The sequence below is a fragment of the Chinchilla lanigera genome, unplaced genomic scaffold (assembly GCF_000276665.1).
Source record: "Chinchilla lanigera isolate Chin_1 unplaced genomic scaffold, ChiLan1.0 scaffold00037, whole genome shotgun sequence".
Lineage (NCBI taxonomy): Eukaryota > Metazoa > Chordata > Mammalia > Rodentia > Chinchillidae > Chinchilla > Chinchilla lanigera.
Genome location: NW_004955438.1, coordinates 15,245,797 through 15,257,740, shown reverse-complemented (window position 1 = coordinate 15,257,740; position 11,944 = coordinate 15,245,797). Strand labels below are relative to the sequence as shown.

General features: G+C 53.4%; 1 protein-coding gene across 2 annotated transcripts in view; it reads left to right on the top strand.

The window, feature by feature from the left end:
• Positions 1-10: 10 nt before the first annotated feature.
• Itpk1 (inositol-tetrakisphosphate 1-kinase) overlaps positions 11-11,944 on the top strand; it is a 149,739-nt gene continuing 137,805 nt past the window's right edge. Inside the window, exon 1 of one of the 2 annotated variants that reach the window (XM_013517236.1) lies at positions 11-237. In XM_013517236.1, the coding sequence (XP_013372690.1) occupies positions 143-237 (95 nt within the window). In that variant the 5' untranslated portion in view covers positions 11-142. The remainder of the gene's footprint in view (positions 238-11,944) is intronic. The other variant, XM_005390340.2, reaches the window with a different exon arrangement.

The window sequence follows — 11,944 nt, the reverse complement described above, 5'->3', positions numbered from 1 at the left end:
GCCCCGCAGGGCTGCGCGCCCGAGCGCGTTCCGCGTCCCCGCCGCTGGGAGGAGGTGCCCGCACGCTCGCGGCGCGCGCTGGCCCCAGTCTCGGCCTCTGGGCGATTTCCTCCGGACCCAGGCTCCCCGCCCGAGGAGGAAGATGCAGACCTTTCTGAAAGGGAAGAGAGTCGGCTACTGGCTGAGCGAGAAGAAAATCAAGAAGCTCAATTTCCAGGCCTTCGCCGAGCTGTGCAGGTAAGGAGGGACGCTTCGGCGCCCGGGGACCCCCCCCACCCCCGGCCTGAGCCCGGCTCAGCCTCAGCGGCCGCCGGGGACACGAGAGCAAAACGGGAAGGAGCGGCGCGCGGGGAGGCTGGGTCCGAGGAGCCCCGTGGCCGTGGGGCTGGGGGCAGTGTCCGAGGGAAGCGATGGCCAGCAGGGGCGATGGGCTCAGACCGGGGCTCTCAGGTGCACTGTGACCCGGCCCGGCGGCCCCCAGCCGGCCGGGGCGAGGTGGGAACTCTGCTGGAGGTTGGCGAAGGGAGCTGGAGAATCGGGGAGTCCACGCTGTCACCGGGGACTTAAACGTACTTTTGGACCGGCGTGTTTCTTCCTCAGTCTCCTTCCCCTTAGTGGAGAAGGGCACCAGCGTCTGTCCACCACCTACTGTGTGCCCCGCGTGTGCTTGGCTCCCGGCGCTGTCATTGCATATCACCCAGTTGAGCCCAGCTGAAGCGAGCAGCAACACTTGGCTTGTGTCTGGTGATTTGCTGTCTCATTAGAGCCTCCGGCAGCCTTGTAAATTGGCCAGGGTGGTGATTCTGGGCCACGTGTCTGAGAAGGGAAGCACTTCAGCAGAGGGGTGGGAATGCCCTACCTGGGGTCCCAGGGCTTGGGGTAGCTGGTGCCTAGAAGGTGCTGGGTAAGGGCGTGTGGGGTAGAATGGCCTTCCAGCCGTCTAGGCTGGGTACCCCTTCCGTGCTGGAGCTCTGTGGTGGAGACTGGGGCTTAATAGATCACATTTTTAATAAATTACAGACGTGCCAAGTGTTGGTTCAAGTATGCCTTGCCTTGCTCTGTGACTGTGGCTTTGCCCCTAGAAGCTGTTACTTAAGTCCCCTTTGCCTGGTGGAATCTGCCTCCCTGAGCGCTTCCACACTCCAGGTGGAAACCTTTTGTTACGCAGTGACTCCACTTAGCGGATTTGGCTTTTGAAAATGGGCCCAACTTGCATTTTCATCCCCGGTGGGTCCCCAAACATCTCGTAGCATCGTCTGGCTGGGTCTCCTTATCTCCTGGCACAAGAGGCGAGGGACTGAGTTGGCACATGCAGGCAGGCCTGGCAGCGCCTCAGCGCCCCTCACAGCTGCCCCAAGGGCCTGGTGTTCCTGAGCCGTGTTGGAGTCCCACGCATAGTCCTCTCTCTGCAGCCAGAGGGACGAGTCTTGTCCACAGGAGCGCCTGGTTCTGGGGTGCGTTTGGCTCCCTCCTGCAGTTAGGCTTCTCTAGGAGAGAGCAGGCTCTTCGTGGTCTGCAGGGCGTGCAGAGTAACCTGGGGACACCTGCGGCAATCAGGAGGTACTCACAGCCACAGCTTTGAAAATGGGGCCTAGGGCTTTGGGAACGTTAGGAAAGGACCCTTGAACCCTGCACCGCAGATTCACACGCAGAGGACAGGGTGCCCTGGACACTGGAGAAATTCGGAGACGCTCCTTTGGCTGTTGTTGAAGTCCAGTTCTGATGTGGGGCGCTGGAGCTCCCCCTGTCGTCTTACAAGACTTGGGAAATCCCAGTTAATCTTTCCTTGGACCCTATCTACTGGTAGCTGTCTGTGCTTGTGTCTTTCTGTGTCTGTCTGGGTGGATGTGTTTCGCTGGGTGGGTAGCAGGCTGGAGAAGACAGTCCGGACAGCCTGGGGCCCTCCTGGTGGACCTGCAGGTCCCCTTCCCCATCTTGTTGGCACCCTACCTTTAAAGAGATGGGAGCTTCAGGACACCCCACGATGGTAACCATTCTGGGGGAAATTAGAGTGGAGACAGTTTCTCTGGGAGGGTTAATTCAAGGTCTAGTTGCCTTCCTTTGTCCAAATACTGACTTCACAGAGAAGGCAGAAGGCCTTGGGCTGTTCTACAACCCCAGGAATCCCACTTTATGTTTTCATTAGTGAAGCTTAGATGTTTTGTTACTCAAGCTTAAGAAGGAAAAGAAAACACCGAAGAGTTTTTCTGTTGCTTCGTTATTATTTCCAGGGCAGTGCCCTCTGGTGGCCATGTTTATATACCGGCTGCAAAATGCTCCAACTGTTAACATGGTGACCTGGGCCTTTTGCTGGTTTTTTTTTTTGGTGTCAACACCCTTGAGGTTTTAGTGGACCAAGAGACATGTGGATGGACATTGTCATGTGTTAGACATTCAGGGTCCGGGGTGCAGTATTGGTTGATGATGAATTGTCTGTGAATATCCCAGTGACAAAGCCCAGGCGTGTTGGAGACGACTTGGAGCTCTGCTCTGAATGTGCAGGGCGGTGTTGGTGGTTGGTGGACCGGGATGAGTTGTTCAGTTGAATGTCATGCCTTAAAAATGTAAAAACCTTATCTAGAGCCAGGCATGGTGGCACGTGTCTGTATTCCCAGCACTTGGGAAGCTGAGGCAGGAGGATTACCACGCGTTTGAGGCCACCTTGAGCTTCATGTAGCAAGACCCTGCCTCAAAAACAAAGCAAAACAAAACAACACAACCAAAAACCAAAAAAATCAAAACTAAAACCAAAACCAAAAACACCTTATCTAGACAGGAAGAGATCATTTTGCCCAGCCCTTGTTGTACAGGTAGGGAAGTGGTGTCAGGGGGTAGGCTCCATACTTCTGTTCTCCTGCACCTTCTACAAGGAGCCCCATGTGCTCTCCGTCCAGGCGCCTGTGACAGAAGGAGCCCTCATTGTCTTCCCAGGGCTTCTGCCACTGCTGTCTTGTCCCCAGCGACACTTTCCTAGCAAGGCCGAGTTGAGCCGTCAGCAAGTGTAATGTCCTGTTCTACGAGGCGGGCAGTGCCTATGGGTCAGGAGGTGGCTAAGTCCTGGGAAGCGCCCCGCCCACTTTACACAGGTACAGGGCCACCCTTTCCGACAGGTGCACTAATAGGACAGGGCCTCTGTCCTTCCAGCAGAGGGGGCTTTGAATCAGCTAGATTCTGGTGGTACTGTTTGCTCCTTTTCCTCTTCTGTGTCTTCCCCTCTCTGTGGAGACACAAGTTGAGTTCCTTTACCCCTCCCACCTCTTCTCTGTCCCTTACCTGAGGGAAACTTTGGGGCTCTCTCATACCTTCTCTTTGTAGCTTTTACAGAATGTCCAGAAGAGCTCAGAGGGGAAGTGGAGACGTAAGGATAGGGGTTGAGAATACTGGTGATTTTAAGATGCTTTGTATTTGTCAGTTCCCTGCAGCACCCACTGGGTAACTCTGGTTGGCCCAGGCCACCTTTGTTCCTCTTTTCTGTGCCTCCCACTGCCAGCTTCTGTCCTTCCCACCCCTTTCTGCAGCTGGACCTGTGTTGCCGAAGGTGGTGTAAGAGGCACCTGGCTTTATGAAGCCCTTTGGTATAAAATGTGGGTGCACATTGTCCGTCTGTGCTGTAATTGTAACTGACTTTTAATGAGGTGCTTCATCTTCTCTCATTCTTCCAGCAGCCAGGGATGAAGGGATGGGAAAAACCGAGGCTCAAGAAGTGTAAGGGCCTTGCATGGCCACTTGGAGGATTTCCCTGAGCTTAGGTCCTCTTGAGAATGCAGCCTCGTGTTTTGTTTGCTTGTTTTTTGGTTTTCCGAGGAACATCTCGACGTGTAGTTCAGGCTGGCCTTGTACTCACTGTGTAGCCCAGGCTGGACTCGAACTCTTATTGATCCTCCCACCTCTGTGCTGGGATTACAGGCCCACACCACCACCACCACGCCCGGCTCAGCCTGGTGTTTGTGAAGTGTCTTTTCCTGGCCAGGTGAGGCAGGGGCTTCCTGCAGGCTGTAGGCAGAAGAATGTGTGGGAGGTTCCTGTCTTTGAGAAACATGTGGGGGAAATGTGGTCATAGAGCCATCTTGGACCAAGTTACACTGTGTCCTTTCCCACCCGGGACCTGTTTATACAGTTCCCAGAAGGGAGGAGTTTGTTGATGCTCCTGTTTACTGAGCTCCTTCTGGAGCCCCGGCCTGGTGTTAGTGGGTTGGGATGCAGTGGATGGGGGGGGGCATCCTTACCCTCACAGGGCGAGGAGTTTGGTGTTTCACAGTAAACTGGGGTGTTGCTGGGACTGCCGTTCCCCTCAGGCCCTGCATTTTTTCCTTTTTTATTTTTGGTGCAGTGTTGGGGATCAAACTCAGAGTCTCACGCATGCCGGGCAAGCACTCTCCCGGCAGCCCCATGCCCACCCCCGTTTCTTTCTTTAAAATAGGCCATCTCGAGGTTGCTTTCAGCTGGAATGGCTTAGTATTCTGGGCTGCAGTTTGTCGGTGAGATTCTGCAGGGGGAGGAAGGAGATCTTTTCTAGGATTAAGTGATGCCGTTCCACTGTCTGGGTTGGTTTTTTTTTTTTTCATTTGCTTAGTGGCCGGATTTGCCACCATCTCGGAGGTGTGGGGGTGGAGTCCTGACATACGCAGGTATCCCCAGTAGCACCTAGGGAATATCCCTAACCAAGCAGTAGTGGGCACCAGCATCGTCTGGACACAGGTTGTCTTTGGTGAGACTGCCCTGGCCTCTGGCCTGGTTGTGTGGCTGACCACCCACGTGATGCCTCTTTGGCATTAGTGCTCTTGGATTTGGCATTGGCGTGCAGCCCTGAGGTCTGTGATGCGTGCTGGCTGCTCCTCTTGCTGCTCTGTGGCGTTTGTGGACTTGAACTTCGGGTCTGTGGGCTCCACCAAGGAGGGACCCAGCCTGCCCGGTGGCTCTGTTTGCCTTTAACACTTGGCCTGAATCTCAATCTCACAGCCTCCCCAGAGGCTCACTGCCCTCCTCACCTATTTTGTGGGTGGGGCAGCAGAGAAAATTCTGTGAGTGCAAGGTGATACTCTCCTTTTTTTTAAGCTTGGAGACTGAAAAGAGTTTATGCTGGATTTCCTGAAAATGCTGTGTGTCTGTCAGTAATCATATTACTATTATTAGCCAACATTTCTTGTTTTCTCTTTCTCTATGAATATTTCATACATGAATGTGTTAAAAAATATTCGGAGGGCTCAAAGCATGCAGTGAGAAGTCAGCCTGTCCCCTTCCTGTCTTGAGTTTGCAGCTCCTCAGGGGACTGTTGCTGGCTGGCTTTCTGCGTGGGTGGTGCTTATGCCAGCCCAGGGCACCCTTGGGTGCGGGCCTCTCTCCAGCTGTGCTGCTATGTGCTTGTTTGTTGCAGAGGATAGTGTGTCTTGGAGAAATTCTGCATCATGGTTCCCTTTAGAAAAGGTCTTTTTTTTAAAAAAAATATGGTAGCATGGTACAGCTCTTAAAAGGACAGGGCCTTTTTCTTCCCCTGGGGTTGGCTTTTGCTGGTCGAGACAGCTTGGTAGTTAGTACCCTGTCCCCTTCTGTAGGTGTACATCCCTGGAGGAGTGAGTGCTGGGTCAAAGAGCACAGGCATTTAAGCTTTTCATTCAAGCCTGAAATTGCTCCCAAACAGCTGATCTGGATTTTACTGTTTTAGCCCTGGTCGCAGTGAATGGTGGGGGGCATAGCATATGGACAGGTACAAGGTGAGAAATGGAACTCTGCACTTGAATTTCTCTTGTGAGAGTGAGTCAAGGAGTTCATACTATTAGGGGCCGATTGGACATTATGCAGATACCAGATGGGGTTCGGCCCTCTGGCTTGGCAGAGCTGGGCCTCTGGTCCTAACCACCAGGCTACCCTGCCTCCACTGGTTATTTCTTCCACCTGGCTTAGCAGGTTTGGGGCATTCTGCAAAAACCTAGTGAAGTGCTTGGTGAGTACAGTTCCTGGACAGTTGAATGACAGTTGAACATAAGATTCTGTTCCCAGTCATCTTTTGTTGTTTGTCTTTTGAGACAGCATCTCGCTATGTAGTTCAGGCTGGCCTCAAACTCACTATGTAGTTCAGGCTGGCTTCGAACTTGTGGCGATCCTCCTGCCTCAGCCTCCCAAGTGCTGGGATTACAGGTATGTGCTACCACGCCCGGCCCTTCCCACTCTCTTTTGAATGCAGCAAGCTTTTGAGGGAGGTCATAATACTTCTTGTTTAAAAGTAAGATTCATTTTAGAAAGTAAAAGGGATGTGTGTACCTCCCTCCCTCACTGGCAGAGCCACCATCAAAAACATGGATGAGTTGGGCCCAGCCTGTTTTTCATCTCCCTGGTCCTTGGAGACCTGGCTTGGGGTGTGTGGCCTCGATTTGGGGCAGGTGTTAGACCTCCATAGAGAAGCCCAGGTCTGCAGGGTGAAGTGGCTGGTCCAAGGTGACCAGGTGGGGATAGGGCAGAGGGCTCCCCTCATGCTGTGGACCGAAGCCTCCTTGCAGACAAGCCCTTCCTCCAGCGCTGTGAAGAAGGTGCTGACGGGAGCAGGCGGACTGTTGCTGTTGGGATGTTTGAGTCTCGTCCGGGGCTTTGTCGTGCCTGCTCCAAGCCTCCTCAGAAAGCAGCCTTTGTGGCCTGTGCTCCCCAGAGGGGCCTCACAGGCTGGCTTCTGTGAGCCCGTCATGGTGCCAGGCTGGGGATCTTGATAGTTCCTGAGAGCTCCACCCTGCTTTTAGGGTTTAGTGAGGTGTATCTGTCACAGGCTGTGGAGATTTGAGAGCTCCTTCCAGGAGGGAGCCCCTCCGCTGTCCCATGAATGCTGGCTGTCCCACCCTGCTAACTGGTCGGGGTGTCCTGGGGCTCTCCTGATGGCAGCTGCCGGCTGTCCCTGTAGGGTGAATCAGGATACCGAGTCAGGACAAAGGCCTTCACAAAGATAGCTCCCCCGCCTTTTCACTCATTGGAATTTCCAGTAATGCCTGGTGATTCTGACTGCTGGGCTTCTGACTTCTACAGTGTCTTGCTTATTGTCTGTCTCCCCTTAAAGAAAGTGTGGTCTTTGGGCAGTGTTATTTATTGCTGAAACTCCAGTGACTAGGACAGTGCATCTAGGCGCTCAAAAGAGCATGTTAGGGCATCCGGGGACTGCCTCTTGTTTTAGAAGCTTTTTCTGTGTCCCTGCGGCTCAGCCAAAGGCCCCAGTGACTCTGAGTACAGTATTGAGGCCAGGAGGGAAGCTCCAGGGGAGCAAGGTGGTGGTTCCCAGGTCAGGGAGGGTGGGGTGGCCTTCGTTGTCGTCTGCACTGTGCAGATCCCAGCATCTGGCCTCGTGGCCCTCTGCTGCGGCTGGGCCTTGCCCTCCCGGGGAGATGAGAAAGATAAAGATGAAGCTGCACTCAGAAGCATTTAACCTGCTGCAAGGTGCAATTAGAGCCAGGAACCTGCAAACCAGAGCACTGCGTGGCAGGTGTGACTGGGTCACTCTGGTCAGCGAAGGCTTCTCTGAGGAGGTCACGTGGACTGAGAGGGGCTGAGAGCTCCCTCCAGGAGCTGAAAAGCCCATAGGCTGGGCAGCATCCCCTGCCTAGATGCCACACAGCATGGTTACCTTGGTCCCGTGTCTTATGTGCGTGGTTCCAGGAGCCGTTCTGGGCATAAGTGTAGTTGGTGTCGGAGACACGGCGGTGGGAGGAGGCATCAGGGTGTCTGCCCAGAGCCTGTTCCCTGGTAGTGGGTGCAGCCTTCCACCTGAAGGAGCTGCAGCTGTGTTCTGGGGGCGAGGACAGGAGGTCGCACGCTCCCTCTGCCTGCCTCAGTCCAGCCCTTGTGTTTGGGAAATCAGCTGTGGGCCGCCCCGGGAGTGAGAGGGCCCTAGGTTCGCCAACCTTGTCTGGAGCTCCGGGTAGGTCTCAGGTGCTCCAAGGTGATGGGCGGGAGCCACAGCTGAAGCTTATGCACCTTGGCAGTCACTTGTCTGCCACACACCAACAGTGTCTGCCCAGCAGCGGGCAGCGGGCACCGGTGAGGACGCTCACCCTTGGGGCCTGCTCTCCAGCAGATGAAGGTTCTCCAGGGAAGCGGGCTGAGAATCTCCCTGTTGTGTATCCTTCTGATTCTTCTGGGAAACTGAAACTGTCATTTCCTAAGTGTGTCACTCGGCCTCACCCCACAACTGTCAGGCCTGGGAAGCACGGAGTTAAGCAAGTCTGACCCAGGGCTAAGCTGGTCTCTTTGCCATGGGCTTCTCGGGGAATGTTGGAGGCGAAGGTTTCCAGGGGTGTCGCCTGTCCTGAGAGCCCCTGGCTGTGGAATAATGATTCGCAGGTCTCTGTCCCTGGGGCTCACTGTGGGACACGTAGTCTAGCACTAGCAGCCCACTGAGTCTCTGGAGTCCATCCCTCAGCGGGAGGGAGCTGGGAGGGGCCTCAGCTCTGGTACTGGTGCTATATTTTGAGAAATCATTTCTCCCTAGTTTTTAAGATTTCTTGCCTCTGGCTGCTGGTTTGCTCTGCAGTGTACTGAAAGGTGAATCTGGAGGCCTGAGAGGAGCTAGTTTTACACATGAGACATTCCTGGGGACCGGCCTGGCCAGATGTGATGCTGATTATCAGGCTGGGGCTGGGAGAGGCGATAACATAGCCCAAGGTGTTTTCCTTTGCAGTTTACTCTGCAAACGCGTCTGCCACTGTCTGCCTGCGGTCTGGGGAGCCCAAGCTGCGGAACCGGGACTTTGGGCTGTGGGTGCTGCTGCTCCTTGCAGGGGCTGTGCTTTGCTTCCCTTCTGCTCCCTCGCATGTCAGAGGCTCACATGAGATCTCAGAGGGTATCACGCACCTTCCACCGGGCAGGCGCAATTGTAGATTGGAGACTTACCTCTCAGAAGGCTAACCTGTGTCCATTTGCTTGGTGAGAACAGGGAGGCTCGGGGAGAGGTGCAGTGGTGTGTCAGAGCTGGATTCATCCTAGGGTTGGTTGACTGCTGAAACTGGGCCGTTTCTGACCTGCCAGGTCTCCAACTTCAATGTAAAAAGCAGCTAGCATTGGCTTGGTACCAGTTTCAGAAGAAAACCAAGGGGCTCTTCTCTGAGCATGCTCTGTGTTCAGGTTTTGGGCCCAGGGGAGAGGTAGTTGGCTGAGATGGCAGTGAGTTCAGAGCTGTGCCCTTGGCCAGCTGGCTGCAGATGACTGGCAGATGATGATGCCTCCCCAGCCTCTGCTCTTCTGCTTGAAGTGGGCGTAGCAGCCCCCCCCCCCCGCTGCCCCCCGGGCTAGTGAGCGTGGCAGGTGTCTGATAAATGACAGCATCCCTGCCCTTCTGCCCTACCCAGGCTGGGCACAGAGTCCTCGGTGTGTTGGGTGTGAGCTACAGCCAAGGGCAGACAGGCAGTCTCCTGCACTCCTCCCGTCTGGGAGTGGTGACCAGCGCTCACTGCTTCCCAGGAGGGGTGGGGGGCAGGTGGTTGCAGGGGTGTAGAGGGAACGCTCTGTGCCACTTTCACTTTTGTTTCTGCCTCACTCTTGGTTTCCATCAGCAGCCGCGGCTGGGCTCCGCCCTGGGCACTTGTTCTAGGTGGTTCTCAGCCTCCTCTCTGCCTAGGAAGGACCTAGGGTGGGTCTAGCACCTTCCTTCTAAAAAGCACTCTGTTTATTCCATCACATGCCCTTGCCACAAGTACTTGCTGAGTGCCTGCCCCATGCTAGCCATTCAAGGGGGCCAGGGGCGCGAGCGAGCCCTTCTTGGGGGTCGTTCAGCTGCAAGGCCGCTTTTATGAGGCTGCTTTTCACATGTTGTTCCACATGCAAGGCTGGGTGCTGCTCGGAGCCCTGGGCTCAGGGTTTCTTTATGAGGAATAAAGTGATGTGGGTCTCCTGGCTTCTCTCTGGTGGAATTTCCTCCTCACCCCGCACCCTCACACTGTCTTCCAGAGAAGCGGGCAGAGGCTCCAAAGGATGATACAGTCAGGCCTAAGGGTGGTGGGGGCAGCTTAGATTTGAAACCGGCCCAGCTGACACGAATACTTGCTTGCTTTGAGGTTGTTTTAAAGGTCCTAACACTTGTTATGGGATCCTTGAGAAGGCTTGCTGGCCATCCTCTCAGGGGCCTGTGTGCCTCCCTAGAACAGGCCTGGGAAGTGACCATTGGGACGTATCTTTTTTTTTTTGTCTTGTTTGAGACAGGGTCTCACTATAAAGTTCACGCTGGCCTTGAGCTCACTTTGTAGCCTCAAATTCACAATGATCCTGCCTCAGCCTCCTAAGTGCTGGAATTACAGGCGTGCACCTGCACGCCCGGCAGATCCTAACTGAAAGAAATTCAGCTCCTTGCACCTTTTCTTCACCTTGGCCCTGAGCCAGGGCCCAGGCTGTGCTGTAAGCTCAAGGAAGTTTTGGGGAGGTCCCCTTGCTGCTTTGAGGAGGGCTGAAGCCTTCCGGTGGGGTAAAAGGCCCAGAGCCTGCTCCTGGCCTTGGTAGATCAGTGAGGAATGTGTTCCTGTACTTAGCGGGGCTGACCTGACCGTGTAGTGCAGAGCGGCCACAGGATCCTGCTTCTAAAGTGCACATTCACACGTCCACAGAGTCATTGCAGTGTGAGTGGTTTAAACGGTGCAGAAACATTTAGCCCTGGAGGTTACAGCCCCTGTTTATGGAGCTGCAGCTTCCTGCTAACCCAGCATTCCTTGCAGCACTCAGTCCATCAGTGGAAACTGAGGCTCAGGGAAGGGAAACGACCTTCCTGGAGTTTCATAGCTGCTGCTTCCTGGGCTTGGATGTCAATCTGAGTGAGTGACTCCAGTCTCCGTGCTGTTGATCACTACAGAGGTTCTTTTCCTTTGTAAATGAAGACAGAGGTTACCAGCCATTGGAGTATTACTTAGCCATCAACAAGGATAAACTGGAGACTTTTATAGGTAAATGGGTGCAACTTGAGTCCATATTCATAAGTGAAATAAACCAGACACAAACGTGTAAACATTGTATTGTCTCCCTAGTGTGAGAAGCTGAAAGAGTAAATGTGATCCAGAATGTACAACAGATATTGTAAAATGGGAAGAAACTTCAAAAGGAAAGAAAAATGGGAAAAGAGGAGAAAAAAATATATGTATATGTAAAAAATACTTAAGGTAGGTATGCTGCTAATTTCTCTCAGTTCACTGAAAAGATAAGTTTTTGCTAATATTGTCTGGACAATTAAATGCTGATCTCTTGTACTGAGTAACTGATTGATTGATTGGTTTATCTGTCTTTTTGAGACAGGGTCTCACTATGCAGTTGAGGCTGCCTTGAGCTCACTTTGTAGCCTAGGCTGGTCTGAAACTCTCAGTGATCCTCCTGCCTCAGCCTCCTGAGTGCTGGGAGTGCTGGGACTACAGGCATGTGCCACCATGCCCGGCTGTGAGTAAACTAATTTAAAGATAACAATGCATAATGTGTTGACCATCGTTACCCTCCTATGCTATTGCTTTGGCATTTCGTTTTTGTGTTTATTGGCCTTTTGTTTATTTTTTCTTTAAAATAAAATTTTAAAAAGAAAACAAAAAAAAAATAAAGGAGGAAAGGTTAATTTTGGCCTACAGTGTGCGGAGGTTTTCAGTCCCTGGATGGCTGGCTCCCAGGCAGAGCAGCATGGGAGAGGAGAAGCAGCTCATGGGAGAGTCCAGGGAGAAGCTGGGAAGGGAGCTACAACTTTGTGGGCCACACCCAGCGTGACCATCTTCTTCAGCCAGACCCCAGCTCTTCCATCTGTCAACTGTAATGTCTTTATAATCCAGTCCCCTTCCAAAGGTCCCGCTTATGATCATGTAGAGCTTTAGGTTTATATCCAGATATAAACCATAACTTTCTGCCCCTGGGGCCCAAAAGATTCATGCTCATCTCTTTATGCAAAATGCATTTAGTCTATGTCCAAGCGTTGCCAAAGTCCCGACAGTTTCTCGGCACTGCTGAAGTGTCC